This window comes from Lepidochelys olivacea, assembly GCF_965140295.1.
Source record: "Lepidochelys olivacea isolate rLepOli2 genome assembly, chromosome: 3".
In the NCBI taxonomy this organism is placed as follows: domain Eukaryota; kingdom Metazoa; phylum Chordata; order Testudines; family Cheloniidae; genus Lepidochelys; species Lepidochelys olivacea.
The window spans coordinates 154,778,720-154,805,935 of NC_140413.1; the positions used below are offsets into that span (position 1 = coordinate 154,778,720).

The 27,216-nt window shown below is 48.3% G+C and overlaps 1 protein-coding gene across 2 annotated transcripts in view; it reads right to left on the minus strand.

The window, feature by feature from the left end:
• LOC311518295 (uncharacterized protein) overlaps positions 1–24,886 on the minus strand; it is a 75,084-nt gene extending 50,198 nt beyond the window's left edge. For both annotated transcript variants that reach the window (XM_084623975.1, XM_084623974.1), the window contains exons 1-2: positions 24,245–24,886; positions 2,495–2,573 (exon numbers count right to left, since the gene is read on the minus strand). In XM_084623975.1, coding sequence (XP_084480101.1) covers positions 2,495–2,573; positions 24,245–24,349 — 184 coding nt within the window. In that variant the 5' untranslated portion in view covers positions 24,350–24,886. The remainder of the gene's footprint in view (positions 1–2,494; positions 2,574–24,244) is intronic.
• Positions 24,887–27,216: the final 2,330 nt, after the last annotated feature.

The following is a 27,216-nucleotide window of genomic DNA, read 5'->3' on the forward strand; positions in this document are numbered from 1 at the left end:
ATGGGGTGGGACAAGGAGCCAGAGCGGGGAAGAGACAGGACTGTATGGGGTAGAAGGGGTCAAGTTTGGGAGGAAATGGGCAGAAGAGTCTGGAATCCTTTCTAGAGCCTGGAATGGAACCCAAGATTCCTGAGTCTCACATTCCTCTTCTGTCAGCAAATATCTATGAAACCCACTGGCCACATGTCTCATCCCCCTCTCACGCTGGTCCACAGAGGGGACGGCAACTTGCTACAGCTGCTACCCGTTACTTTGTTAGCCCATGTGGCAGTGGTCTCACTGGTGGATCTCAAGGTTCCGCCCGGCTGCTGACCCACGTGGGTGTTAATCTGATGCCACATGATGGAATTTCTGTTTTCTCCGTTTCTTTTTAGAAAACCTATGAAATGGCACCCCCAAAACAACTTAAGTTAAAAGAACCATATGAAGGGTTGCAAAGCCAAGCTCGCAAAAGTCAAGCAGCACCAGAAGTAAGGTTGCCTGTGTTTCTTTAAGTCGGCCCCCTTGGTGTGTGCCTTATGAGATGGTCTCAATGACATGAGCATACACTATTTTTTCCACAGGACCCTGCCTCATTCAGTGCACAGGATCGACCATGCTCTGGAGATGAATCATGATTGCGTAGCGAAGGAGAGGAAGACTGTGGCCTATACAACTCCTGCCTCATATGTGGAGTGCAGGTCCAGTCACTTCAACAGAATCAGGTGTGCAGTGACCGAGGCAGGGGATTATGCAAAGAGAAGGAGTGAACTCATGATGTAGGCAGTTGAATGCCATTCTAGAGAATTGGATTCTATCCCTGCTTTTGCCATAGAGTTCTTACGTGGTGCTGGGCAAAACACTTCAACCAAACTTTTCACAGGTGGCCATGAATTGTGTGTTCCTCATTTTCTGGGTGCCTGACCTGAAAACCTGGGATCTCATCTGCAGAAGTGAGTGCTCATCACAGCTGCAATTGAAGTTAATGGGAACTGTGCTTTGGACATAGAAAGTGCTATCCAATGATAAGTTCGCTGAAAAATCAAGTATTATGTATCTCAAATGGGGCACAGGTGTGTTGGGAAAATAAATTCATTACTCTTTGTGAAGCACTCTGATACTGTTGTGATGAGCACCATAGAAAAACCAAGGAGGAAATGAATCATGTGTCTTCACAGCAAGGTTTGAAGAGTGTGCAGTAAATAATGAACACTCAACAATGATGAGAAACCAAAATATTGAAGAGCTCTCCTTCAGTGAGCATTGTACATTCTGGGCACTTAGTGAGCAATGGGTCCTGTGGAAAGAAAACAGTATGTGCTCATGTAGTTAAAAACTGTCTCATAATGCATACCCCCAAGGGGACTGATTTAATGTAGCACATGCAATCTTACTTCTAGCACTTCCTATCTTCTGAGAGCTAGACTTGGCAACATTAATCATGTTCTTTTAACGTACTTTTTTGGGAGTAACATGATATTATATAAAAACTAGGTCTGTTATCTGAAACTTATGAAGAGAAAGCATTGTCCAGTAGATAGGGCTCTGGATTGGAAGACAGAAGACTGGGTTCTAAGCTCTGCCATTGACCTGCCCTGAGACCTTCTCCTCCCTGAGCTACTGTTTCCCTGCCCTTAACAGGAGGTTAATGATACTTAGGGCTTGTCTCCACAAGGACTCTCAATTGAATTAACTAAAGGTGTAAAGTTAAAGTGCATGAACCCCACCCTGCCACGTGGATAGCCTCATTCAGAAGTAAAGAGGAATTAGTTCACTTTTTCTTCACTCCTTTTAAAGGAGGATTAAGAGCTTTGTCTACACTTGAAATCCTACAGTACACAGCCACACCACTGCAACTGCGCCACTGTGCACTTCAGTGTAGACACTACCAATGCCGACGGGAGAGGTTTTCCCATTGCTGTCATTATTCCACCTCCCCGAGAGGCAGTAGGTAGGTCCCTGTGCAGACAAACCCTTAGAGAACAGCTTACAGAACTGCGGCCTTGGTCCTGCAAACACTTGCACAATTTCATTGATGTGAGTAGTCCCATTGACTTTAAGGCTGCTTTGTCTTACTCCAGGGACTGAGAAGGTCTATGCATGGTCTCAGAATCTGTGGGTGCAAGACTGGCTTAAAGCCACTCGAACAGAACAACTGAAATTAGTCCAATTGTGTACTTGTACACTGGCTGGGACCTGTTCATGTACAGGGAGCTTAAAAAGAATCCTTTCTATTGATACCCTTGCGAGCTGCTGTTTACAACCCCTGCTGATTCCAGCAGTCCCATAGGGCTTCCTGAGCAAAGGTTGTCAAGCTAAGGAGGATGTGCATGGAGATGGGAGCATACGCAAAGCATCCACTAGGGAGATGCGGGCAGGACAGTAGAACTGGCTGTGGTGCAGGAGGGATAATATGAACTGGAAGGCAGGTCTCCTTCAGGGCAGAGGGTCAAGGCAAAATGCACTTCCACCATGGCAGCCCTGATTTATCTTCTTGATTCCCTTGTCCCTTTACCTCTGTCGATCTGAGCAAGCTCCTGGTTCTCTCCCTCAGAGTCGTCACTGTCCTCCTCATCACTTGGGGGATAGGAGATCTAGGCAACAAGTCAGAAAGGGAAGGTTTCATTGTTGGTATTAAACATCTGATGCCCCCTGCACCGCTGCTGCCCACACCCACTTCCCCAACCTCTCCCACTCATACCCTACACCCACTCACCCCCATGAACCACAATCACGCTGCCACCATACAGACACTCTGCGTAAACATCCTCCTTTCTTCCCAACCTCAACTCCACCCCCACCCACAAGTACCCAGCTACCGAAACCCAGTACAAATGCACACCACCTGCTTCCACCTCACCTCCCCATGTTCCCGTAACACAAACACATCTCCTCCTCCCAATCCCCCCAAACACACACACCCTGTAACCACCACAACCTGTCTCCACATCCACCCCACATGTACGCCCACTTCCCCAACTCCTCCCCACCAACACAGACACCATGCTGCTACCAACTCCCCCCCCAAACACACACACATCCTGTCAACAACCACACCATCTTACAAACCACACACATGGCCCTACACCAATCACCCAACGTACGCACCCACCCTCTCCTTCTAGGAACACATGAACCACCTAAGAACATACATGCCATGCCACACTTTCTGGAAGAGTCCAGTGAAATTTACCAGGGATGATATAAATTAGATCCTATAGAAATGTCGTAGGGCTGTCTAAAATTTACTCTCAAAAGCCTATGGAATATGACAGAAAGATTCTTTCTATAGGCCTTTTAGAACCACCTCCCAAAATTTTATAACAAATTAAATCCTATAGGACAGATGAAAAAGATCTTTAGAAAGGTTCTCATTTGCTATTATGCTCTATAACAGTGGTTCTCAAAGCCAGTCCGCTGTCTGTTCAGGGAAAGCCCCTGGCAGGCTGGGCCGGTTTGTCTACCTGCCGCGTCCGCAGGTTCGGCCGATTGCGGCTCCCACTGGCCGCAGTTCGCCGCTCCAACCCAATGGGGGCTGCGGGAAGGGTGGCCAGCACGTCCCTTGGCCCGCACCACTTCCCGCAGCCCCCATTGGCCTGGAGCGGCGAACTGCGGGCAGTGGGAGCCGTGATCGGCCGAACCTGCGGACGCGGCAGGTAAACAAACCAGTCCGGCCCGCCAGGGGCTTTCCCTGAACAAGCAGTGGACTGGCTTTGAGAACCACTGGTCTATAGACTCTTCCATAAAGGACCTTACACTTGGCCATGCAGCATATACACCTTTTTCTCCAAAGCCAAAACACCCACAATGCCCCTTTCCTACAGGCACACGTGCCATGCCACCACACGCCCACAAATGCACATGGCCTGCCACCACTCAACCCACACAAACACCCCACCATTAGGCTTTCCCCACTAGCAGTGACTTGATTTAGCAGCCACTCTGACTGGTGCTAAATGTTCTAGGTATATTTGGAATAGACATTTCAAGCTGCTGACAATTCCAGATATACCTGGATTTGGACAACCAATGAGCCTGAACCAAAACCCCATATCCAAGCACCTACTAACATGAGGGGTATGGGTTTGTTTGGAATTTTTTAATCTAAATTTGGTGGCTGGCCCCTGTGCCTGAGATGGACTGAAGCAGAGCCCCGGATCAAATTGCCGCAGCTTGCGTCCCATTCTAGATAGAACACATCTGACATTCTGCTGAACATTCCACATATAGCTGGGGAAAACACACCTATTGTGTTGCCAAATGTGCTGATACGCCTATGGAGGCTGTGCCTGCAACACTGCTGAATGTGGCACACATCGGTATTACCATAGTGCTCAGACCTGATATCCAGCTAGCCCGTATCCCATCTCTGCTAGTGGCCAGCACCAGATGTTTCAGAAGAAGATGCAAGAATCCCAAGAAAGCCCACGTAATGGACAATTTTGGAATAAACTGCCTGTAGAAGAATTTTCTTTGTAATCCCAGGCAATTAGTGGTTGCCCAAAGCATACAATTTTCTATCCCCCATACATTTTTAATCATGCCTAAAATAACTGCATGTTCCTATTATTCATCTAATTATCAACATCTTTTTCTGAATCCTGCTAGACTCTTGGCCCTCAACAGTATCCTGTGGCAATGAGTCTCACAGGTTAATTATGAGTTGTGTATGGGGGAGGGGGAGAAAAGATCCTTCCTTTAAAAGTTTTTAATAGGCTGCCTTTTAAATTGCATGGTGATCCAGTTAGAATGCACACATGATGTTGATACACATCCATCTTCTCATACTCCACTGGTCCCCAGGAAATATCACAGGAGTGACACAGCCCAACAGGTTCACGCAGGACTAGCAGTGAAGAAGAAAATTCACTTCACTGGGGCCATATGTGGAAAAAACAAATAAGAGGAGTGGAGAAGGTCTACAGCTGGCACCCAACACAGGCACGGCAGCTGTATCAACCCAACCACCATCCTGCAGTCTGATGTAAGTGGACATTGGCAAGTATTCCCTACATCCCTTCACATTTGCTTCTCACCCTCCTGTATTTGCAATGCCCTGCTAGAAACTGGAAGTTATTTTCCTTCCTGGGCGGTTTGATAATTTCCCACTACTACTTGTCAAACCATAAAACTGCAGGAGCTGGATTTTCGTGAGCTTGGCATGCTGCTGAAGTTAATGCGGTTGCTTGTTTCTCCACAGCAGCTAAGATTATATTGTGCGCGTGCATGCCATGGAGTATGAAGTCCTCCAATTGTCCACAGAGCTGATACAATATGTTGCTATTATTTGTATTACAGCAGGGCCCAGAGGCTCCAACTGAGACTGAAGCCCCACTGTGGGACACGCTATACAAACACACAGTGGGCTTCTCTTCAATGCAGAGTTAACAACTTGCAACTCGATTGCTGGCCCTAACTTGAGTTCTGTCCACACACACTGAACTCAGTTGTGGTTGCTGTTAACTCAAGCTGGCTGGCTTAGCAAGGGGGATAGGCTAAAACTTGTCAGCTGCTAACATGTCCACTCTGCAATATGGAAGCAGGTTACCTCCTCGAGCATCGCTACTCCTCCAGTGCCTTCCCACAATGCCCCATGTGCCCAGAAAGGGCAGACAAGTTCTCCCACAATGCCCTGGGAAAGAATACACAGAGCGGCTCAGCTTACTGTAGTGCTAAGAAGCATGGGATATGTCGGGTTGCCAACTTTGGTTGGTTGAATTCCTGGAGATTTCATCATATGACATTATCTTTAATTAAAGATTGGTCTTTATTTCCTGGAGACTCCAGGACAATCCTTGAGGGCTGGCAACCCTAGGGACATGCCCTCAGAAGTCTCAGCATGCCACTCACCGTGGCAGCTGGAGTGTCATTTCACGTTATGACTGCTCTCGCTCAAGCTGAGTAACTCCAGTGGAGATAACGAGTTAACGCTTCAGTGAAGGCATGCCCAGCAAGAGATGGTCCCTACCCCAAAGAGCGTACTCTGTGCTTTTAACGATGATTAGAATGGAAAAACTGAGCCCGTGGCAGTAATACCACGGGAGTGCCCATAAGTGTTCCCATACTCTGGTACAGAGAGCAGAGTGATATAAATGCCCACATGGATAGATGTGGCTTCTAGCATCCGTATAACTATTTATCATACTGAGACAAATAGGTTTTTAGCACTAGCCACGCGACAATAAGCTATGCTCCGTTCTACCTCACATGGCATTCACAAAACCACCAAGTGAGGTCTAATTCCAGAATCACAGCAATTAGAGATGGAAAATACCTACTGTCATAAATATAAAGGGAAGGGTAACAACCTTCCTGTATACAGTACTATAAAATCCCTCCTGGCCAGAGGCACAAAATCCTTTCACCTGTGAAGGGTTAAGAAGGAAGAAGCTCAGGTAACCTGGCTGGCACCTGACCAAAAGGACCAATAAGGGGACAAGATACTTTCAAATCTGGGGTTGGGGGGTTTAAGGTTTTGGTCTGTCTGTTCTGTGTGCTTGCCGGACACAGATCAAGGAAGCAAGTAATCCAACTCCATTCGAATTAGTAAGTACTAGCAAGGGAATGTGTTAGCTTATTTTTGTTTTGGCTTGTGATTTTCTCTGTGCTGAGAGGAAAGTGTATTCCTGGTTTTCTTTCTGTAACTTTAAAGTTTGGCCCAGAGGGAAATCCTCTGTGGTTTTGAATCTGATTGCCCTGTAAGATTATCTTCCATTCTAATTTTACAGAGGTGCTTCTTTTACCTTGTTTCTTTTAGAATCTGATTGGGATTTTTTTTAGTGTCCTAAAAAACCTCAAGGTTGGTCTGTGCTCATCTTGTTTATTCTCAAGCCACCCCAGGAAAGGGGGTGTGGAGGCTTGGGGGGATATTAGAGGGGGGGAGTAGGAACTCCAAGTGGTCCGTTCCCTGATTCTTAGTTAAATCACTTGGTGGTGGCAGCGCACACTCCAAGGGCAAAGAATTTGTGCCTTGGGGAAGTTTTAACCTAAGCTGGTAGAAATAAGCTTAGGGGGTCTTTCATGCAGGTCCCCACATCTGTACCCTAGAGTTCAGAGTGGGGAGGGAACCCTGGCACCTACTAAGTCATCCTATCTCTCCCCCAGCACTTCCCTGGGGAAGCCATTGCACCATCCAACAGATCTTACCAGTAGAATATGTCACCTGATACTCAGTCCAGACTTTTCCTTTGTTCAATTACATCCCAATACTCTTATTATAGTTAGACCCCTAGAGACCACACTTAAGAGTTACTCTCCCTTTTTGGTCTTTCCACCTTACAACTATCTGCAGACAACTATCATGCATCTCCATAGTTGTTACTTAACCACGCTAAACCTGTGTGTGAAACTAGCAGGAATGGGGGTCTCCAGTTCACACACACACATACATCTGAATGTTCCCAAGCCACAGGTCATGGGGTGGAGCACGAGGGCCAAATGTGTATATAATGTCTGCATGCATGTGTGTAACCCTTCTGCCCATCAGAGTTGGCAGAAACAAGGGCCGGGTTCAGTATCTAGGGGTTCCATTCCAATAACACAATGCAAAACTGGCTCAAGCCCCCACCCAGTGACCTGGGACAAATATATACCACCCTCGCTGGGCATCTCCAAGAGGCAATACTTCCCCCTTTCGCAAGCACAGAGTCTGAGTGTAGCACAGCCTTTTAATAACAGAGAGAAACAATGTGGCATTATGTTGGGGAAACACCACCAACAGGATTCGTAACACAACCCATGAGCAAAAAACCCACCCCAAGCAAATAGAGCCACCGTCCCACCCAGGCGAAGGGGGAAAGGACAATTCTTCTGCTACCAATGTGGTCAGGATGGACACAGTGTTACCAAGTGCCGTAATGAAGAAAATCCCTCCTTAGTGTATGGAAAGCTGAGGATCAGTTGGGAAAGATCCGGTAGCTGCCAGAGGGTCTGGGGACGGGGACCACCTGCAGGATTTGAAGATTCCCCCAGAAAAGACTGTCCAGGCGGGATCCCCACAGGACTGATAGGGCCTCAAGCAGAGGTCACGGTGAGCATTGAAGGGGTGGAGTGTAAAGCAGTGCTTGACACTGGATCTCAAGTGACTATTATATTTCAGTCATTCTACCAACAGATGCTTAGGCACCTGCCTATACAGCCACTGACTAGCCTTGGCCTATGTGGCCTCAGCATGGATGAATACCCCTACCAAGGGTATGTCATAGTGCACCTGGAATTCCCAGAGGAGGTGGCTGGGGTAAGAGAAGAGGTAGACACAGCTGCCTTAATATGCCCTGATCCTAAAGGGACCTGTGTCTGTGTCTATGCTGATAGGGACCAACTTCAGCCTCTTCAAGGTACTCGCGGATTACTGCAGAAGACGGGCTGGGGACCAGTACCTGAATACCTTGATGATCCATATGCTTTGTGCTGAAGCCTATAGCAAAATTGAGAGCACTAAAAGGGAGACATCTGAGCTACTGATTAGGGCACTGAAGTACGTGGGCACAACCCCCTTCGTAGTGCCTGCAAGGACGGAGCAAGAAGTGCTTGTCATGAGTACCTGGCTGAAAGGCAGTAAAGGGACGTTAGCAACGATAGAGCAGCCAGTGGGAGGAAAGCTCCTGGAAGGAGTGCTGGTCCCCAGTGGAGTCATAACCCTGCCTGCTGAAGCCCAAGACAAGGTGACTATACTGATAGCTAATGAAACGAGTCGTGCTGTTGTTGTGAAGCAAGGACAAAAGATAGCAGACCTCTTTGATCCTGAGTCGATTGTAAAACCCCAGTGTGAAACTCAAGTTCCGGCAATAGACCCAGCAAAGTTTGACTTTGGAGATTCACCAGTGTCTGGAGAGTGGAAAGATCGCCTGAGGAAGAAACTTTGTGAAAGATCCAAAGTATTCTCACTGCATGAGTGGGATGTGGGATGTGCAAAAGGTATAGAGCACAACATCAGACTACATGACTCTTGACCTTTCAGGGAGAGATCTAGGAAGATTGCTCTCTCTGAGATGGAAGATGTGCGACATCATCTTCAGGAGCTGGCTGCAAATGGCATCATTACAGAGTCCCGCAGCCCATACGCCTCACCCATTGTGGTGGTCCGTAAAAAGAATGGGAAAATCCGGATGTGTATTGACTACTGCACCCTAAACAGCCATACTGTGGTTGATGAGTACATTATGCCTCGAGTCCAAGATGCTTTAGACTGTTTGCTGGGAAGCCAGTGGTTCTCTGTGTCGGATCTTTGAAGTGGATACCAGATCCCTCTGGAAGAAGAAGATAAGGAGAAGACAGCCTTCATCTGCCCATTAGGGTTTTATCAGTTCAAACGCATGCCCCAAGGGATTTCTGGAGCACCTGCCACATTTCAACGTCTCATGGAGAAAGTTGTGGGAGACATGAATTTACTGCAAGTGTTGGTTTATTTGGATGACTTGATTGTGTTTGGAAGAACCTTAGAGGAGCATGAAGAAAGACTTCTTAAAGTGCTTGATAGGTTGGAGGATTATGATCTGAAGCTTTCAACTGACAAATGCCATTTCTGCAGAACCTCAGTAAAGTCTGTGGGTCACATCGTGTCCCAAGAAGGTGCGAGTACTGAACCCGATAAAATAGAAGCACTCACTACATGGCCATGTCCAAGTAACTACAGAGAACTCAAGACCTTTCTTGGATTTAGTGGCTACTACCGCAGATTTGTGAAAAACCATGCTACGATTGTAAAGCCTCTGAATGATCTTACCAGGGGATACCAGTCCAGCAAGAACAAATCTAAGAACAAGAATAAGGGGAGGTCCCCATAGCCTCCTGTGCAGCAACACTATGGCCCCTTCGAACCATTTGGGCCACGGTGGGATGAGAGATGTGAAAGGGCTTTTCAAGAAATCATTACTTGCCTAACTCATGCTCCAGTCCTAGTCTTTGCTGACCCAAGCAAACCGTTTATCCTGCATACTAATGCCAGTTTGGAGGGTCTGGGAGCAGTCCTGTACCAGGAAGTGGAAGGCAAACATAAACCCGTAGCCTTTGCCAGTCGAGGATTGTCTGATAGTGAAACTCGCTATCCCACCCACAAGCTGGAATTCTTGGCCTTGAAATGGGCCATCACTGAGAAATTTCAAGACTACTTGTATGGTGCTCAGTTCCAGGTGTGGACAGACAACAATCCGCTGACTTATCCACAAGTGCTAATCCACAAGTGCTAAGCTGGATGCTACAGGGCAGAGATGGGTGGCTGCCTTGGCTAGCTATGAGTTCAGCATTCAATACCGATCAGGGAGAAGCAATGTAGATGCAGATGCATTGTCCAGGCGTCCGCAGGCACCAGAAGTTGCTGTGATACCCACAGATGGAGTGAGAGCTATTTGCAGTGTGAGTTGCCGAGAGCCAGAGGCCCGTGAGAGCCTTCATGGATGTGTTGCAGAAGCTTTGGGCCTGCCCCCTGAATGCGTGCCTTCTGCTTCAGTGAACTATATTGCATTGGACCAATCTCCCTTGCCCATGCTCAATGCAGCTGACTGGCAAGAAGCCCAGCTGCAAGATATTGACATTCATGATACACTACTGGCCAAAAGGGAGGGGCGAAGCCCAGCTGCGGTTGTCCCACCTAACCCGGAGGGTAAACTACTATTGAGAGAATGGACCAAACTAAAACTGATCCAGGGAGTGCTACACCGAATGACCACCGACCTTTTACAAAAGTAACAAGCACAACTAGTGCTGCCAAAAGAGTACAGAGCCCTGGCCATGAGGGCCCTGCATGATGACTTTGGGCATTTAGGGATGGAGAGGACCCTGGAACTTATTCGTAGTAGGTTCTATTGGCCCCAGATGGCTGAAGATGTTCACAAGAAATGTGAGACTTGCGCTCGATGTGTTCAAAGGAAAACTCTGCCCACGAGGGCTGCATATCTCAAGAACATCACCAGCAACAAACCTTTGGAACTGGTATGCATTGATTTCTTGTCTTTAGAGGTAGACAGGAGGAATGTTGGGAACATTCTAGTAGTGACTGACCATTTTACACGGTATGCGCAGGCATATCCCACAGGTGATCAGAGGGCCACCGCCGTCGCTTGAGTATTCAGGGACAAATATTTCTCAGTCTATGGATTCCCAGCCCAGATACACTCGGATCAGGGGCGGGACTTTCAGAGTCACCTTCTGAAGGAGGTGCTGAGGATAGCGGGAATTAAAAAGTCTAGGACAACATCTTATCACCCACAAGGTGTTCCTCAGCCAGAGAGGTTCAATAGAACCCTGTTAGATATGTTGGGGACTTTGCAATCAGAATCAGAGCAGAAAACAACCTGGAGCCAACATGTCGCATTTCTGGTGCATGCCTACAACGCCACAAAGAACGATGCTACAGGAATCACCCCATATCTCTTGATGTTTGGGCGAGAACCAAGATTACCCATAGACTTGTGCTTTGGTGCATCAGAGGATGGAGATAGTTATGAAACTCATCAGCAATATGTATCCCAACTAAGGGAAAAGCTGCGGGATGCCTATCACTTAGCTTCATCTGCGGCTCGGAAGAACACAGACCGCAACAAACATCGATATGATGCTAGGGTACGTTTGCAGGAGCTCCAGCAGGGGACAGAGTCCTGCTGCGGAATTTGGGTATTGCTGGCAAACACAAGATAGCTGACAGATGGAAGGCAATACCTTACCTGGTGATGGAAAAACTGGGAGACCTGCCGGTCTACAAGATCAAACCTGAAGAGGGTCCAGGGCAAATAAAGACAGTGCATAGAAACCTTTTGCTCCCTGTGGGGGAATTGGTAGGCACCCCTTATGAGATGGACCACAACAGGGCAACCGGGCAGGATAAAGGTGCTAGACCAAAGCCACCATCCAACACGGACAGCGGGCCCCCTGCAGCTAACCTACCCCTATTCAGCACATCTGAGAGTGAGTCTGAGGAGGAAGACACAACCATGGTGTATCCTGGAATGGAGACAAGATTTCAGTCTCGATCAGCTGAACCAAGAGAGATCTCCCCCTCCTCCGCCCTAAACCCCATGGGAGAGGTATTTAGGCCTGTTACTGGCACCCCTGTGGCACCGATGGGACCCGCCTGTGATGATGCACACAGATTATTGGACAGTGGAGACATCCAGGGGGAGGGGGCCCTAGTCACGTTGGACCTTCCATGGTCAGAACTGGAAATGCAGGGACCTATACCAGTAGCCGAGGGATCCTCAAAGGAAACCTCTCCAACCGTTGCTCAAGAAGATGTCCTGCCTACCCCTGCAACAGAAATTCTCAATAGACGAGATAGGGTAATAAGACCAGTAAAACGGTTAACGGCTGGAACGGCTCATGGGACGGCTGGCAGAACAGAGCGGCTGGTGGAGTGGAGCAGTTTGTGGGATGTCTGGAGTAGCTCATGGGGCGGCTGGCAGAGCAGAGCAATTCGTGGGACGGCTGGGGGAGCGGAGTCCTATGGAGAGGTGGGGCAATCGGCTTTGGACCACGTAAGGTGCCCCCTAAACCCCCCCCCCATCTCCACCCAGGTTGGGAGGTAAAACTCTGCAGATAAACTTTTGAACTCTGGGACTGCACTGACCAGGGACAGACTTTTGGGGTGTTGGACTTTTGGGACTTTAGGTGATTTTGGGTTGCTGGACTCAAGAACCAAAGGGAAAGGACACACCCTAATTTGCTTGGGGTGGGTTGTTTGTTCATGGGTTGTGTTATGAATCCTGTTGGTGGTGTTTCCCCAACATAATGCCACATTGTTTCTCTGTTATTAAAAGGGTTTGCTACGCAAACTGCTCCGCAATACATCTTCAGGCTACCCCACTACTTAACACAACACTCAGTGATTTCAGCTTGTAATAGTAGAGCCTCAGTGCTGGTGCACCATTGGCCCAAAGTGAATTCAGCTCAACAGCCTATAACTAGATTCCTCATAGAATCAAAATTAGCTCTGATATTCCACAGTAGAGAGAGGAGGAAGTGCAATTAGCATGTAATACCCTCCCCATAGGACCCATACCACCCAGTATTAATACCTATCCCCAACCTCTCTCCATTCACTGGGTTTTGGAACCCATGACCCTTGTCTAGTGAGTGCTGCTTAGTTGATGGTGAGTCCCTCCATCATAACAAAAGGCCAAGTACAGTTCCACTGTCCTTGATTCACATAATCAGGATAATAACAGTTTATTCCTGCCCCAATAACAGAGAAACTGGGGCTCCTACAGCAGCCAAAGTGACCATCTAGGCAGGGTGGGTGTGCCTATGCAAATGAGACCAGCCCCTGAAGTTCTTTTCCACAACCCACCATGACTCGCCACCAGATGTCAGGGTAGAGCTCATCCTGACTCTGCTTACATGTGAATGGCAGTTCATCGGCGCACATGTGAGACAATGCAAGCCAGTATATCTGGAAGCATGTCTGGGTGCAAGTATAGATGTGTGGCTGTTGTCTGTGCACGGGAGCACCAGGGAGTGAGAGCAAAGGTATGTGCTTTGGTGCATCCATGCAAGTGTTTGAACGAGTGGTTGTGTTCGCCTCTCGGTGCTAGCAACATTCATCTCTGCGCGCAAACGTGCGTGTGACAACATTGCTGAGCATGCATGACTGCGTTCAGGACAGAGAGGCTGGGAACGTATGCGACTGCACGACGCACACGTGTGCTGAATCAGAGATCTGCTCCTGCTGTTTCCAGGACTCCCCATGACGCACATATCATCTCAGGGGGAAGCTGGAGCTGTGTAAATACATTTATGAAACAAACCATCATCGTGGCTGGAAGGGCAGGGGATTAACTGCAAATCATCCTCAATCTCGCTCATTCACTCTCCCCCTTCAAGCTGGAAAACTCCTGCCTTTCCTCAAGCAGCAGCTTGTTCCATCCAAACTGGTGACATTAAGTGTCTGAGGCAGCTGGTCTCACCCCGGACACACCTAGGAAAGCAGGCCACTTCTCAAACGCTGGCTTCCTAGGATAGTTACCGCTGTGCTTCAGAATACAGAGCTCCTTGCTGCACGGGCTTAGCTCAGCCCTGACTCTCCAGAAAGCACCTCATCTACTACTAAATGAAGGCCCAGATCATGCGTGCCCTGTAGAGAGACTTAACTGAGCTAGTCTCAGTGGTTGCAGTGGGCAAAGACAAACCTGTCGGAGAGAGACAAAAGCCCCAGCCCTGTTGCTGATTACATAGCTAGGGAGAACTCATTCCTGCCCCCTCCCCCCTTGGATTTCAGATAAGGGGCTCGGATCAGCTCTCACTTCATTCAAAATGGTTTGCCCAACCATACTGCGGTGCCTCCAGCAGACTTTACAGTGATAGGCATCCTACAAACCCCACAGACAGACTGGGCCCCTGGTGCTGGCTCGCTTCCTTCCCCACTGCGAGGCTGAATTGAGAGACTGTTACAATTTGCTAAATATGTTCCCAGTATTCTTTTTACAGGTAAGCGGTGGCTGTAGTTTCCACTGAGATGTTACAGGCTCATGAATGGGAGGAGGCAGTCAGCATGATCGCGAAGAGGAGGAGAAGTGTCCACAAGAGCTGCATTCCGCCTTAAGAGATGGGCAGGCGCTGGGTCGGGCACTTAGAAGGGGGCCCACGGCGAGACGGAGCACGGGGTGAAAAGTACAGCCACCCTGGAGCCATAAAGCCTTCAAATTCCTCCTGGCCTGCTGGGCATTTTCTGCTGTGCAGGGTGAATGCCGCTGAATACCACCGAGGTCCTGCCGGCAAAGACAAGGCCTGCCCTTCCTGCCAGACAGCAGAAAGGTATGGGTCCAGTACTGTAGGGTTCCTATGCCTTGGAACGCCCAACCGCAGAGGTAACTAGTGAATTTGCAGGCGGTGAGGGGCAGGGGCGTTGTCTCCTCAAACCAATCATACGTTGTTAGCCTAAAGGGCCGGTAGAGTCTAGCAATTTATTGTGAGGAGGAGGAAAATTGTGTGATTCCCTGATTCTAGTCTTGCCTTTTTCAGTCAAACATCCCATCCCACATCTCACCCTCCAAGACAAGTATCTGGCCTCCAACAAGCTTCTTCCATAAGAAGACACACACACCCCGAATCCAGCCTGGAGCAAACACCCCTGCCACAGCCTCACCTTGGTCAGCAGTTAACCACACATGACACTGCCGCACAGTAAGTCTCTCTCCACTTTTGGGTCTCAAAGCTCATGGCTTTGCTGATGTGGTCAAAAGATTTCTGGGAGCAGCACAGGAGGGCACAGGGCCGGGCGGGGAGGGGGTTAGTGGAGGAAGGAACTTGCAGAAAGTTGCCGCACGCACTTAGCAGAGGGAATAAGTTAGGGAGAAGGGAAAGGGAAGTGAAGATTGGGAGGGAGTGATACCTATTCACAATAGTGTCCGCAGCTCGTGCAGCTACGGGTGGGGTGGGGGGATGGGTGCTGCCTACAGCGGTCCCATCCCCAGATCCATCCAAGGTCAGAGAGGAAGCTGAGGAAGCCGTAGGACTTTAAATGCACATGCCTCCCAATGGAAATGCGTTGTAAGGGGCAGCACAGATGTTTCAGGCAACCCAGATAAATCCCAGTTTAACCCTTTCGGGGCCAGTGGATCAAAGTGCCCCATCCCCTCGGGATGTACGTCATGCACATTGCATGCGTTTCACCGCCAAGGGAGCCAAGAGCGAAGGACCTTGCCGCTCAGGGTCAGACCTTGGCTTCACCTGCTCAAATGTCTCCTCAGTAAATCTCAGAGCTTGTTAGCAGTTCTGGTGCCCACAATCTCAGATCACGGGAGATGCTGCTGGCAGAAATCAGGACCACCCAGAAATGTGGGGTGACCCTGAGTGCTTTGGATCCTTTCGAACCAGGCAGCAGATTTTCCCCAGGTCCTCCCGTTTTGGAGAATTTGATCTTGCAGCACAAGAACCAGGCGGCAGGGCTTCCTCCCCATCACACACATGATCCGGTCCAGTGGTAACAGGCCAGCACACCTGAGCCTCTGCATGATTGTGTTACACGGCAATCCAGTGATGCCCCAAACAGAAACTGGGATTGCTTTTACCCTTGCAGGTTAGACTCACGCAATTCAAGATGAGTAGCAACCCAGCTAGCCAACCTGGTGGCCAATGCAATACACTGTGCATTGAGCTGGAGCCCTGTGCTCGTCTTCTCGCTCACTCAGGCTAGCGGAGGGCAGGGAAAGCTGTGGCACCGGAAAAAAAATTGCTCAGTCTCTGGATGAGAGGAGGCAAAAAGAGTGGGAGGGAGCTGCATTGCTCTACAGTGACCCCTGCAGGCTGATGGAGGAATGTCACCGACAGGTTTCCCAAGAGAGAACTGTCCAATCCGAACCAGCTGAAGTGGCCTCTGTTACCCAAAACTATATACACAGAAGGTGTTGATCTCTCGGTCTGTCAGCTGGGCTCCCCCTCACCCTCGCACGCACACATCTGGCAGCAGCACAGCTCCCTAAAAGCCACTGGCCATGGTGCCAACAGCAATATTAATTCTTAGTTGCCTCACTGTCTTGTTTATCTCCTCCAAATAACAAATCTGACTTTAGACAAACGTCTGGAACAAACACGTTGTTTCATATGTAATAGGTGAAAGGGCAAAGGAGGATTTCTTTTCCCCCCAGCTCAACTGCAGACGCTTTCCCACCAAATTGCTGTATCTGGCTGGCAGGCTGACACTCTCATATCGAGAGAGGAAATTCCCCATTCAAAGGTCTCCTCTTCTACCTCATGCCCATGTACGCAACTGCAAGCTATGACCTCCAACACAGATAAGAGAAATCATCACTCAGACGAACCCACTCCAGCCTGAAAAGGACAGAGATGCCAAACTTGCTCTGGGACTTTTAAGGATGGGGGGAAAAAAATAAGGAGGAACTAGGAAGGTCGCTTGGACCAGCGACAAGGGCCAAATGTGCAAAGCCACACCCAGATAGAGGGCTTTGGGTAGCACCTTGAATGCTTGTGGTGCATTTTAGACACACTTCTGTGCATGTTTGCTGCTGCCTGGGATCCGGGAAGGGAACCCAGCTCAAAATGGACCATAAACCAGAGCAAGTGGACCAAACTATTTTCACTGAAATTCAAAAAGTAAATGAATAGTGTTACAATGAAGGTAAAGTATATTAGGATTTTTTTAATTTTTAGATTCAATAAACTCAAGGATTAGTAAATATAGGGACAAACCCTGAGGTCCCTTCTTGACCCACAGCTAAGGACATTTCTTTTTTAAAACTACAGGTTAGATCTTTATCAGATATAAATCAGTGTCATTTCACTGGCTTCTCACTTCTAGTTACACAAGGCTCACACTGTGTGATATTTTTCTTAAATCCCCAGTTTCTGAAGTCAAGAGATTATATGAAAATCTCAGCTTTCAGGTTTTTTGTTTATTTAAGTTTCTAGCCCTCGTGACTGAGGAGAAAAGCTGGCAAATGTGAGTCCTAAAAGTTCAAAACCCATAAGCACCCCCAAATTTGTTCAAGGTCTCATGATTTTTAAGCCAATTTCATGTCTTTTGGCAACCTCCTGAGTCATGATTTTGAATGGCTGTGGGTTGGCAATACTGTAATATGGATCAACTAAGGATCTCATTTTAACCTGCTGGTGTAATTTTAGGCCCCAGTTCCACTAGGTATTTAAGTATATGCTTAACTTTAAGCACATTAACAGTTCATTTTAAATCAGTAGGTGTACTTACATGCTTAAAATTAGGCACATTGCTTAAAAGTACCTTGCTAAATTGGGTCCTTAGTTATTGCTCGACTCCCCAAAAATGCTACATAAGATTGAAACTAACCAAAATAGCATAAAGCCGCGAACAGTGATGAGGAAAGGAAAATGTCTTCAGTTCAGATTTTTAAACGGAGCCTGACGATCTTAAGGGAATGAATTCTTTGTGATGGGAAGAACTAAACAGGCATGAGCAGCAAGCAGAAAGGGATGGGGGAAATAGCCTCCTAAGGAGACAGGGATGAAAATAAATTCCATTGAGCAAGACTTTCATCAGCTGAATGAGCAATCTGGTAGGAGGCCAGTGGATAGATGGAGCACACAACTGCAGCAGCAGCAGAAAAATCAGAAAGCCAATACTCTGCCCTGACGAATAATAATCATGAGCACTTATGCAGTGCTTTGTAAGGGAACCCATTCAGCATTAGTAATGAGCTAGATGGTAAATACTATTTTCCTCATCTTACAAATGGGGAAACAGAGAGAGAGAGGGGCCAAATTCAGACCTGGTAAATGGCTAGAGCGGTTAAGTGGCGTGCCCATGGCAATACAGAGTAATGAGTCAGAGCAGGGTCAGAAGTCCCTGTCTGCCAGTCCCATGTTTAGCCCACTCGACCAGTGGTTCACCTTTTTCATCCAGGGCTCAAAATCCGTCCATGGCTTCTTGTCAGGACCCATCGAAAGCCCAGAGGGTCACGGCAGAATCCCGTAGATGATTCTGGAGGCAGACACCGGGGGAAATAATTGAAGGAGTGAGGGGGCTGATGAGGAGACTTCTCTATTGATTAGACCAGAGGTGGGCAAACTACGGCCTGTGGGCCACATCTGGCCCGCAGGACCCTCCTGCCAAGCCCCTGAGCTCCTGGCCCAGGAGGCTCACCCCCGGCCCCTCCCCTGCTGTTCCTCCGTCCCCCGCAGCCTCAGCTTATTGCTCCGCCGGCACAATGCTCTGGGCGGCAGGGCTGCAAGCTCCTGAGGCAGCTCAGCTGCAGAGCCCAGCCTGACCCGGTGCTCTGTGCTGCACGGCGTGGCTGCCTGTCCTGGTGCAGCCGCACTGCCAGCCACCAGTGCTCCAGGCAGCACGGTAAGGGGGCAGGGAGCGGTGCGGGGGGTGAGGGGGAGGTTGGATAGAAGGCAGGGGAGTTCAGTGGATGATCAGGGGTCGAGGATGTGGATAGGGGCCAGGGTGGTCAGAGGGTGGGGAACAGGGGGGTTGAATGGGAGCAGGGGTCCCGGGGGGGACAGTCGGGAATGAGAGGAGGGGTTGGATGGGGCAGTGGGGGGCAGTTAGGGGCGGGGTGTTCAGGGACAGTCAGGGAGAAGGGGTGGTTGGATGAGGCAGGGGTCCTGGGGGGGCACAGTCAGGAAGAAGAGGGGGGTTGGATGGTGCAGGAGGTCCGGGGGTGGTCAGGGGACAGAGAACAGGGGAGGGTGGATGGTGCAGAGTTCGCCGAGGGGCCATCAGAGGGCTAGAAGCAGGAGGGGTCAGATAGTGGGCGGGGGGCTGGGCCACACCTGGCTGTTTGGGGAGGCACAGCCTCCCCTAACCAGCCCTTGAATACAATTTCAGAAATTCGATGCGGCCCTCAGGCCAAAAAGTTTGCCCACCCCTGGACTAGACCATATTGCTCTATGCACTGAGCAGTCATGAGAGGCTGTTCTCTGTTACAATGAAACTCAGATGAGAGCAGCATTTGCCTGCCTTTCATGGGCTAAAAAGTAGACACCCTTCTCGTTCCCCTACCCAGAAAACAGTGCTTCACACCAGAACAGAATTAGTATTCCAGATACAGAGTCATTTCAATAATATTCTGGATTAAAATAATAAATGTGTTGATGTTACAGTAATTCAACAATTACTGTGTTGTCAATAAAGTTATTCACTGTTGTCATGGTGTCAACAAAAAGTGATTGGCTAGAACCTGTGATGGATGCATCAACGCTATGAATTTTGTGCCCCTTGGGCTAGGTATTTCAACCTGTCACTGATTATTTGCATTGCAGTAGCAAGTAGGCGCACCACTCAAGGCCCTCATTTGACAGGCATTGTATAGACACACAATGAACACACAGTCCCTGCCCCAAAGAGCTTGAAATCTAGGCTTAAAAACTAGACTCGTAAATTGCACCAACTACATGCATGCAGTGGTGCCAACAGTTAATTGTGGACGGAAAAAATGCATCTGTGTGATTTGTGTGAATAAAAAGAGTGCTACGGCTGCACATGCAAACTCATTTGGACACAATTAGCCATTTTGCTCCTATCGCTGTGTATTTTTGCACACTCGGTTACCTGCATCTTATTTATCCCATGTACCTAGGTACAACTTCATGGCATATTTTTGAAAACTGGCCTTCTGTGGTTAGGTCTAGTTTTTCCAGAAATGATCTCCAATGCAGTGAGCCCAAAACTGGGGTGTGATGGTTCTCTGCATACCCAGGACTGTGAGTCACCTTATCATCTTCTGCTTCTAGAGAGTGGGAGGCTTACCCTTACCCGTGGTCACTGGGTATTAGCTCCCTAATACCACCAGCTTATTAACCATTCGAACACTCTCCTCTGGGCTAAGCCAGCCCTGCCTTTGCCCTGCAGATTACCAAGAAGTGCACCCCAGTCGCCATGTCCCTTTGAATCATTTCCCTGTGACTCCCAACCCCTGACACCAGCTACTCACAGAAATCCCAGATCCTCTGTGCCTCAGTTTACTAGGTTTCCCTTAAACCACCACTCGTAATAATATACAGCACTTGTAACGAAACAAAGGAAGGTTTATTTAAGAAAGAATAGCAATTCCCCTAGAAACAAGAGAGAGTGATGGAAACAAATGAACACAAAACAAAATCAGAAAACAAACTAGGGCCTATACATATTAATAGTTACCTTTCCTATCTAATACACAAGGCTTTCCCCCCAAAGTTCAGTCTGTTGCAGAGCTGGCTGGTTTCACAGGGACCAGGATCCAAACGTACACGAAAACACCCCTGTTCAACAAGATGTCTCCTCAGTGAATGGATCCAGAGTGCCTCTCTTCCCTCTGTGTTATACTGAAACATTCATTTGTCTCTATTCATAGGCAGAGCAATCCCCTTTTCTGTTGTAATGGTCCTTTTTTACCTCCAAGTGGCTTTGCCTGTTTGCAGTTGTCTGATGTTTTTCCATTGACTGTTCTGGGATGGGGCAATGGTAGACAACTGAGCCTGGAATTACCTCACCAGCTAACTAGGGAGAAGCGGCAACTTCCTCCTTCATGAACAGGCTGACACCAAGTAATATCGTTCCCTTTGTAATCCTTTTAACCTTAAGACTACAAGGGCATAAACTTCCATATAACTACATTATTCCTTACATACCACATGTACACACGTAACACTATGATTATGAATATCACTAAGTTGCAAGCTTTCAACAGAGACCTTACATGTTACTCTTTATGGATAAATACCCTGTAAGCAATGTACTTGATGTACTGAGTTTGTCAGGTCTGAAACGACACTTGTTAGCAAAGAACTGGGGATCATTTGCCAGTGTGTCATGTTGGGGTACAAATAACTGCACTCATTTGGATATCTAACTACCTGCTTCAGGGGTTCAATTCTGGAGACCTCGTTGAGGTCCAGCTAAAAAGCAGGACTCTTGGAGAGGTATGGTTCTCTCTTACTCCCTCACTTGGAAAATTTCAACAGAATGCTGCTCACAAATTTAAACTCCCTTTCTCATTCCTCTAGACACCCTCCCCGCCCCTACAGAGTCTGTTCTACAGCTGACAGTTGTAACAGAAGATGGGTCCCACACTGTAAAATTCAGATCTGGCTTTGCCTCTAGATTTCTAACACTCCATCGAGGTTTTGAGGGTTTTGTATTTCACGTTTCAAGTTGGGCCTCCTCGCTAGCAAATATGGTCACATGACAAAGGCAACAGGTGAAGCTGTATGGGACAGCTCAGTGTAAGGAAGGAATGGCCACTTGCATAAAGACAGCATCTTTAGTAGGAATAAAACCCAGAGCCGCCAGCACTGACAGCACAAGCAGCGCCAGAGTAGTAATTCCATCAGCTGCTACGGTAGCAGGTTCTTATTCTCAACGAAGCCAGCCACTAAAGCAACATGACCAGACACACTAAGCCCATTTATTACATTCCGTACCATTAGTTAGATCCACAAAATGTTCAGGGGCTCTACTCTGAGAAACATCCAAAAGTTTGAGTGCCAATCTAAAAATCGTTCCAAACTTCTCGAGTCTGCAAAATTGGGCTGGAAATCCACTGAAGAATGGTGTGAGTTGCAAGATTTCAATACTACCTGCTTCCAGTAGCGCTAGAAATGTAAGAACAGTCCGTTCCATGGTATTAGGAACTTCCAGCAAGCATGTGAAGTGCAGAAGCGCAGGACAATGTGCGTGGAATCAGCTAACCAGATATATATATATATATTTTTTTAAAGCTCAGAAATTGCTTGGTTTGGGTTTTGGCTGGAGGTCAGATCTTATTTTATCCGAAGTGATTCACTCATCCTTAGTCTGACAACCAGGGACCTGATATTACTGCCATTCATGGCAAAACTCCCACTAACTTCACTGCCAGCAGGACTGGCCCCTTAGACTTTCGAAACAGCCTTGGGTGAGTAATTGTAACCCAATAATACATGCGTCACGCACGCAGCAAAATGTGCACATCAGGAAGCTGAGGAGATGCTGACGTGTGCTCTGAGAATGGGGAGCTCAGAGGGCCCATTTGCGACCAGCTGCTCCCAGCATGTGTACAGGAGCGGGTGTGGGGTTGGGGCAGGCCTCAGACACCAGGCACAACTCTCCAAACCACAGGGACTCCACGTGTCCCCAGTGGTACCTTTCCCAAGTCAATAGCCGCTAGAAGATCTATCCAGACACACAAAGGATAGTATTGTGTACTCCATGAAACAGTGGGGAAGGGATGCTGGCCTGAGGTAAAATCCCAGCCAGAGCTCCCCACAGTGGTTCAGCTCCACATTGTCCCCAGTGGCCATTAAGGCACGTTGAGTCCAGAGTGTGGAAAATCTGGCTTCGTGCCCACGCACATTTGTGCCAGTCATTGTACTAGCAACTCCGGCAGGTTGCAATGCCACTTGCACAGGCCTAAGTGTCAGGCTTTGGAGACACTGAGATTTAAAGGCCGTATCAATAGGCCTTCAAAAATGCAAGTTGCTTGTTTGCGCCGCAGAACCTTGGCGCTTGTGTGAATAAAATGGCTGCTGATACCCTATAGCACCAGTTTCTGTGAACACATATGTGCATCCTGAAAGCCTATGGGGCCCTCTTGGTTCTCAACGTCTCACCTGCAGCCCCAGAAACCCTGCAGGTTTTGGAATTCAAGTTTCAGAAAGAGAGAAAGAAAATTAAAACAAAAGGTGGCTACCGCCACACAAGGCCCAAAGAAATAGTCCTGCACACTGCCCACGCACAAAGCGTGTCCAGCATGGGATCAATCCGCCACAATCTAAATGTCCCTATTGCCTCCTAACAACTCCCTCTCCCCCCCACACCTCAAAAACAACAGAATCCACAATCCAAACTGGAAGAAGTGAACGGGACAAGAACGTGGAGGAAATATCAGCCCCATTTCTCATAAAGTTGCCACCAATCTAGCCAGAGCAACTATGCAGTAGCACAGATGCATACTACAATCTTCCCCTGTGTAATGCATACAAAAGACTCCACTGGAGACTGGGGCATAGCGCCCTCCCCCCCCAAACCAGGCAATAAAGGCTGCTACTTTTCCCTGGTTCTTTCTTTGATTTGCGGCCAGATTCTGCTCTCACCTACACCAATGCAAATCCAGTGAAACTCCACTGATTTCAGCAGGATTACTCCAGATTCACCCCCAGTGTCCTGAACCAGAACCCGGCACTTTTTGTATTCTTCTCACCATGGCTCCATTTTTATTTTACAGCATATGGTTGATAAATTCCTCCTTGCCTTTTGCAGAGGGGGTTGGATATACATTGTCCTGAGTTTTCAGTCCCTAGCTTTCCTGTACAAACTAAACAAGGATATAAGCAAGGTTCAGAAAGCCTTAGGTCAGTGAAGTGAGCCAGGCTGCAAAATCCAGGTCTGATTCTGGCCTTCAGATCCAGGAGAAAGAGAATTGCAAACATACTGAAGCGAATGGAGCTCAGAGCTAGTTATGTTTCCACAGTGCCTACCACAATGGGGCTCCAACCTGGCTGAGCTCTCTAGGTGCTACTGCAACATCAAAGAGGTGTGATACAGATACACGTACCTCTGCTAGGCAACTCTCTCAGCACTCAGACATGCACCTTATTAAAAATATTACTAGGCTAAAAGACCAATATATATGTTTCTCCACCACACACCCCTTCTATATTATATCCTGCCTTGGCAAAAAGGCAGGCCTGCCTTCAAAGGAATGGGTCTTAATAACGTTAATGCAGTACAGGCCAATTCCAACCCTGCCTGGCACTCTGAGCAGTGTGAAAGGCAACTGACCCAGTGCACAGAATGCTGAAAGTTAATAGCTTTATTATCCCTATTATTAATTAGCTGCAGCATGCCAAAAAAAAAAAAAGACATGCTGGGAGCTTTTCTTACCTTTAGCTGGAAAGGCTGGATCTCATTCAAACTCTGGTCCCTGAGCTTTTTGGTTAGGATCTTCAGCATGGTATAAATCCAGGGAGCGAAGAAAGGGTTAAGCATGCACACCCGCACACATCTACATCTGCTGAGCTGTTGCTGCTGCAGCTTTGCTTGGAGGCACTCAGAATAGCTTGCATTCAAGCACCCCCCCAGGTACACAGACCTCCTAAAGGCGGCCAAGCTTCAGCTACCCTGATTTCTGCACTGCCCCTCCCCTTCCTCCTCCACCACGCTCTGTCTTTTGGCCCTCACTTAAAAAAAAAATCCCTTTTCAACACTTAAAAAAAAATGAAACTTCCCTTCTTTCTACAGGCTGCAGAAGGAGTGAAGGTACCAGCTGGCAGGGCTCTGCAAGGGACAGGAGACATTTGGTGGAATATGTTTTTATTAAGAAATGAAAAAGCTGTTTAGCAGAGGCCCTGGGCTCTGCTCATGGTAATGGTCTAATATGCCATCTCTCTCTCTCCCTGATGCCTGCTGCTCCAAACAGGCATCCTCCCTCTCTGCCTTTCTCTGTCGCGCCCCTCTTTGCTCTCTTCCCCCCCTCATCCACGCTCCCTCACACACACACTGACTCTCTGTTTCTCTCTCTCAGTCTCTGTGTCTTCCAGCAATGTGAAACTTGTAACAAACAGAACACCCAGCCAAGGCTCCCATTGGCCAGTCAAGGAAGACTGTGTCAATTTCAGTGGGCAGGGCTTCCATTTAAAGGGAAATGGAAGGGGGCAGAGAGCCACCCCCTCCCCCAAACCACTTTGTGGGTCCTGGAGTGGCAGAATAACAGGTCTCCCCCCCCCCACACACACACACTATAAACCTTGGAAGGGGGATTCAAGAGAGATCACTCGCTGTGTAGCAGAAGGAAGTGTTTCTTATTAAAACAAAAAAGAATCAAGGTGGGTTTCTACTAGCCTTGCCCCTGCCCTCCTCTCTCATACACAATCTGATCCTGCTGTACAGGATCATATGGCTGCCTGTGTCGTCCTATGGCAACTACTGACAAACGGGGGAGAAGCTGAAATCCAGGAAGCCCATCAGCTCCCTGAACCCCCCTAAGTGCACACACAATGTCTGGCTTTCCCTTTCTAGCAGGGAACTACAAGGCAGTGAGGGCAGGCAGGGGTGAGCCCACGTACCAGAATACTGGGAGGTAAGAGTATCATCTGCTCATGGACTGAGACGTTCAGAGTAAGGATGGCTTTAGGAATCAGTAATGGGATATGGAGTCTTTCACCACTGGTTTGAATCCACCCACATAGTGGCAGAAAGTCCTCATTAACTAATGGGCACTGAGTGGTCTCTGTCCAGTGGGCAGGTGTATCCATCACTATAGGGCACCCTTGTTAGCAATCTGCTCACACAGGAGAAGGAGGGAGTGGGCCACATGAACTGACCTCCTGGAATCTGTCTATCCAAGTCAGATTCAAACCCATGACCTAGCACTGAAACATTCCCTATCTAACCCCTCAGCCATCCAGGCCCCTTTGGGAAAGGCACCGCAATGACAGCCTTGGAGACAACTCTTCTCTCCGCAGCGCAGGTGCAGTACGGGTAGTGACAGCACCAACTTCCCCCACACCACGGTGCCAATGTGTCTGCAGCAACCCGGGGTTGTGCAGGTTCCAGGAGCCATATGCTTCTCAGCCTTGCTGGCGACCCTGCCAACAACAGTACCAGTGGTCCTTGGCCACTCTGAACTAATGGTCGGCCACCAGCTCATTTCACATAGGCTACCATGTGGCCTTCGGGATCAGTAATGACAAAGTTATTTCAGTCACTCCCAATTTACACTGAATTTGAACCATCAGTTTGTAGGTGAAAGGCCCCATTGCCCGCCCTTCAAGCCAACCAAGCCTTTCAGCCCCCCTGTCCCTGGGAAAAGGAGGTCTCAGCTAGCGTAGGAATCCCAAGGAAGACTGGCGTGGTTAACACGTCAATTCTCTGTTCTCAGCCAAAGTGCCTGTAACAAGATAAGGCAAGAACTGATAATCTGCTGGCTGTGGAGAAGTGAAAGAATGTTTTAGCTTCGCAAGAAAGGGACTGAGTTCAGCTCCAGTCAGCAAAGCTATTTTTCTTAAAGGGCCACCACACTCCCTGAGCCTACATCACGAAGACACCCCCTTCATCTTCCAATGCTGCTTCCTTACAAGGTGCTGGGAGTGGAGGACTTCAACACTTGCATCTGGTATCGTGTACTCAGAGCATACTCCACCTCTATCAGACTACAGGCCTGATTGTTTCATTTTCAGTGGATTTTCCCTATGTCTCTCCAAGAGGTACTCCCAAATTACACCAAAGTGAAATCAAACTCAGACCCTATAACTATGCCTCAGCAAACATCAGGAGACTGTCTAGATATCTCTATCTATGTGTTTCATGTACACCGGAACATGGGTGTTGGTATATCAGATCAGACCATAGGTCCAGCTAATCCAGCATCTTGCCTCCAACAGAGGTTAATACCAAATGCCAGACGAAAACATAAAACCTCCACAAAGCTGTGAGATATTATGTCCTGTTGGGCAAGGAATTATCCCTAACCTCCATTTGGAAATAGGCACATGCCCTGACGCATGAGGATTCAGAGCCCTTCTAATGTTGTTGTTCTAATGAGTGTCACTGCAGAAGTTCACGCAGGGCCAGTTCCTGAGGCCTTTATTCACTCCATATTCAGGCACTGGAGACGTGTGAGCTTTGCCTAAATAAGGAGTATGGGCTGTAAAATATGACCCGTAAACCTCAGTCAGCTAAAACTACAGGGTTTGACTCCTTTCCTGTATTTGAGCAACCCCTGGGACCATGCCAGGCTTGCTCACACTTCCTACCAGGAACCAGGACAGGCGCGTTCCAGAGCCCACTTGTTTGCTTCAGGGCAGAAGAGGGGATAAAATAACTACCTAGAACACAGTGCCATTCCAAAGGGCCTG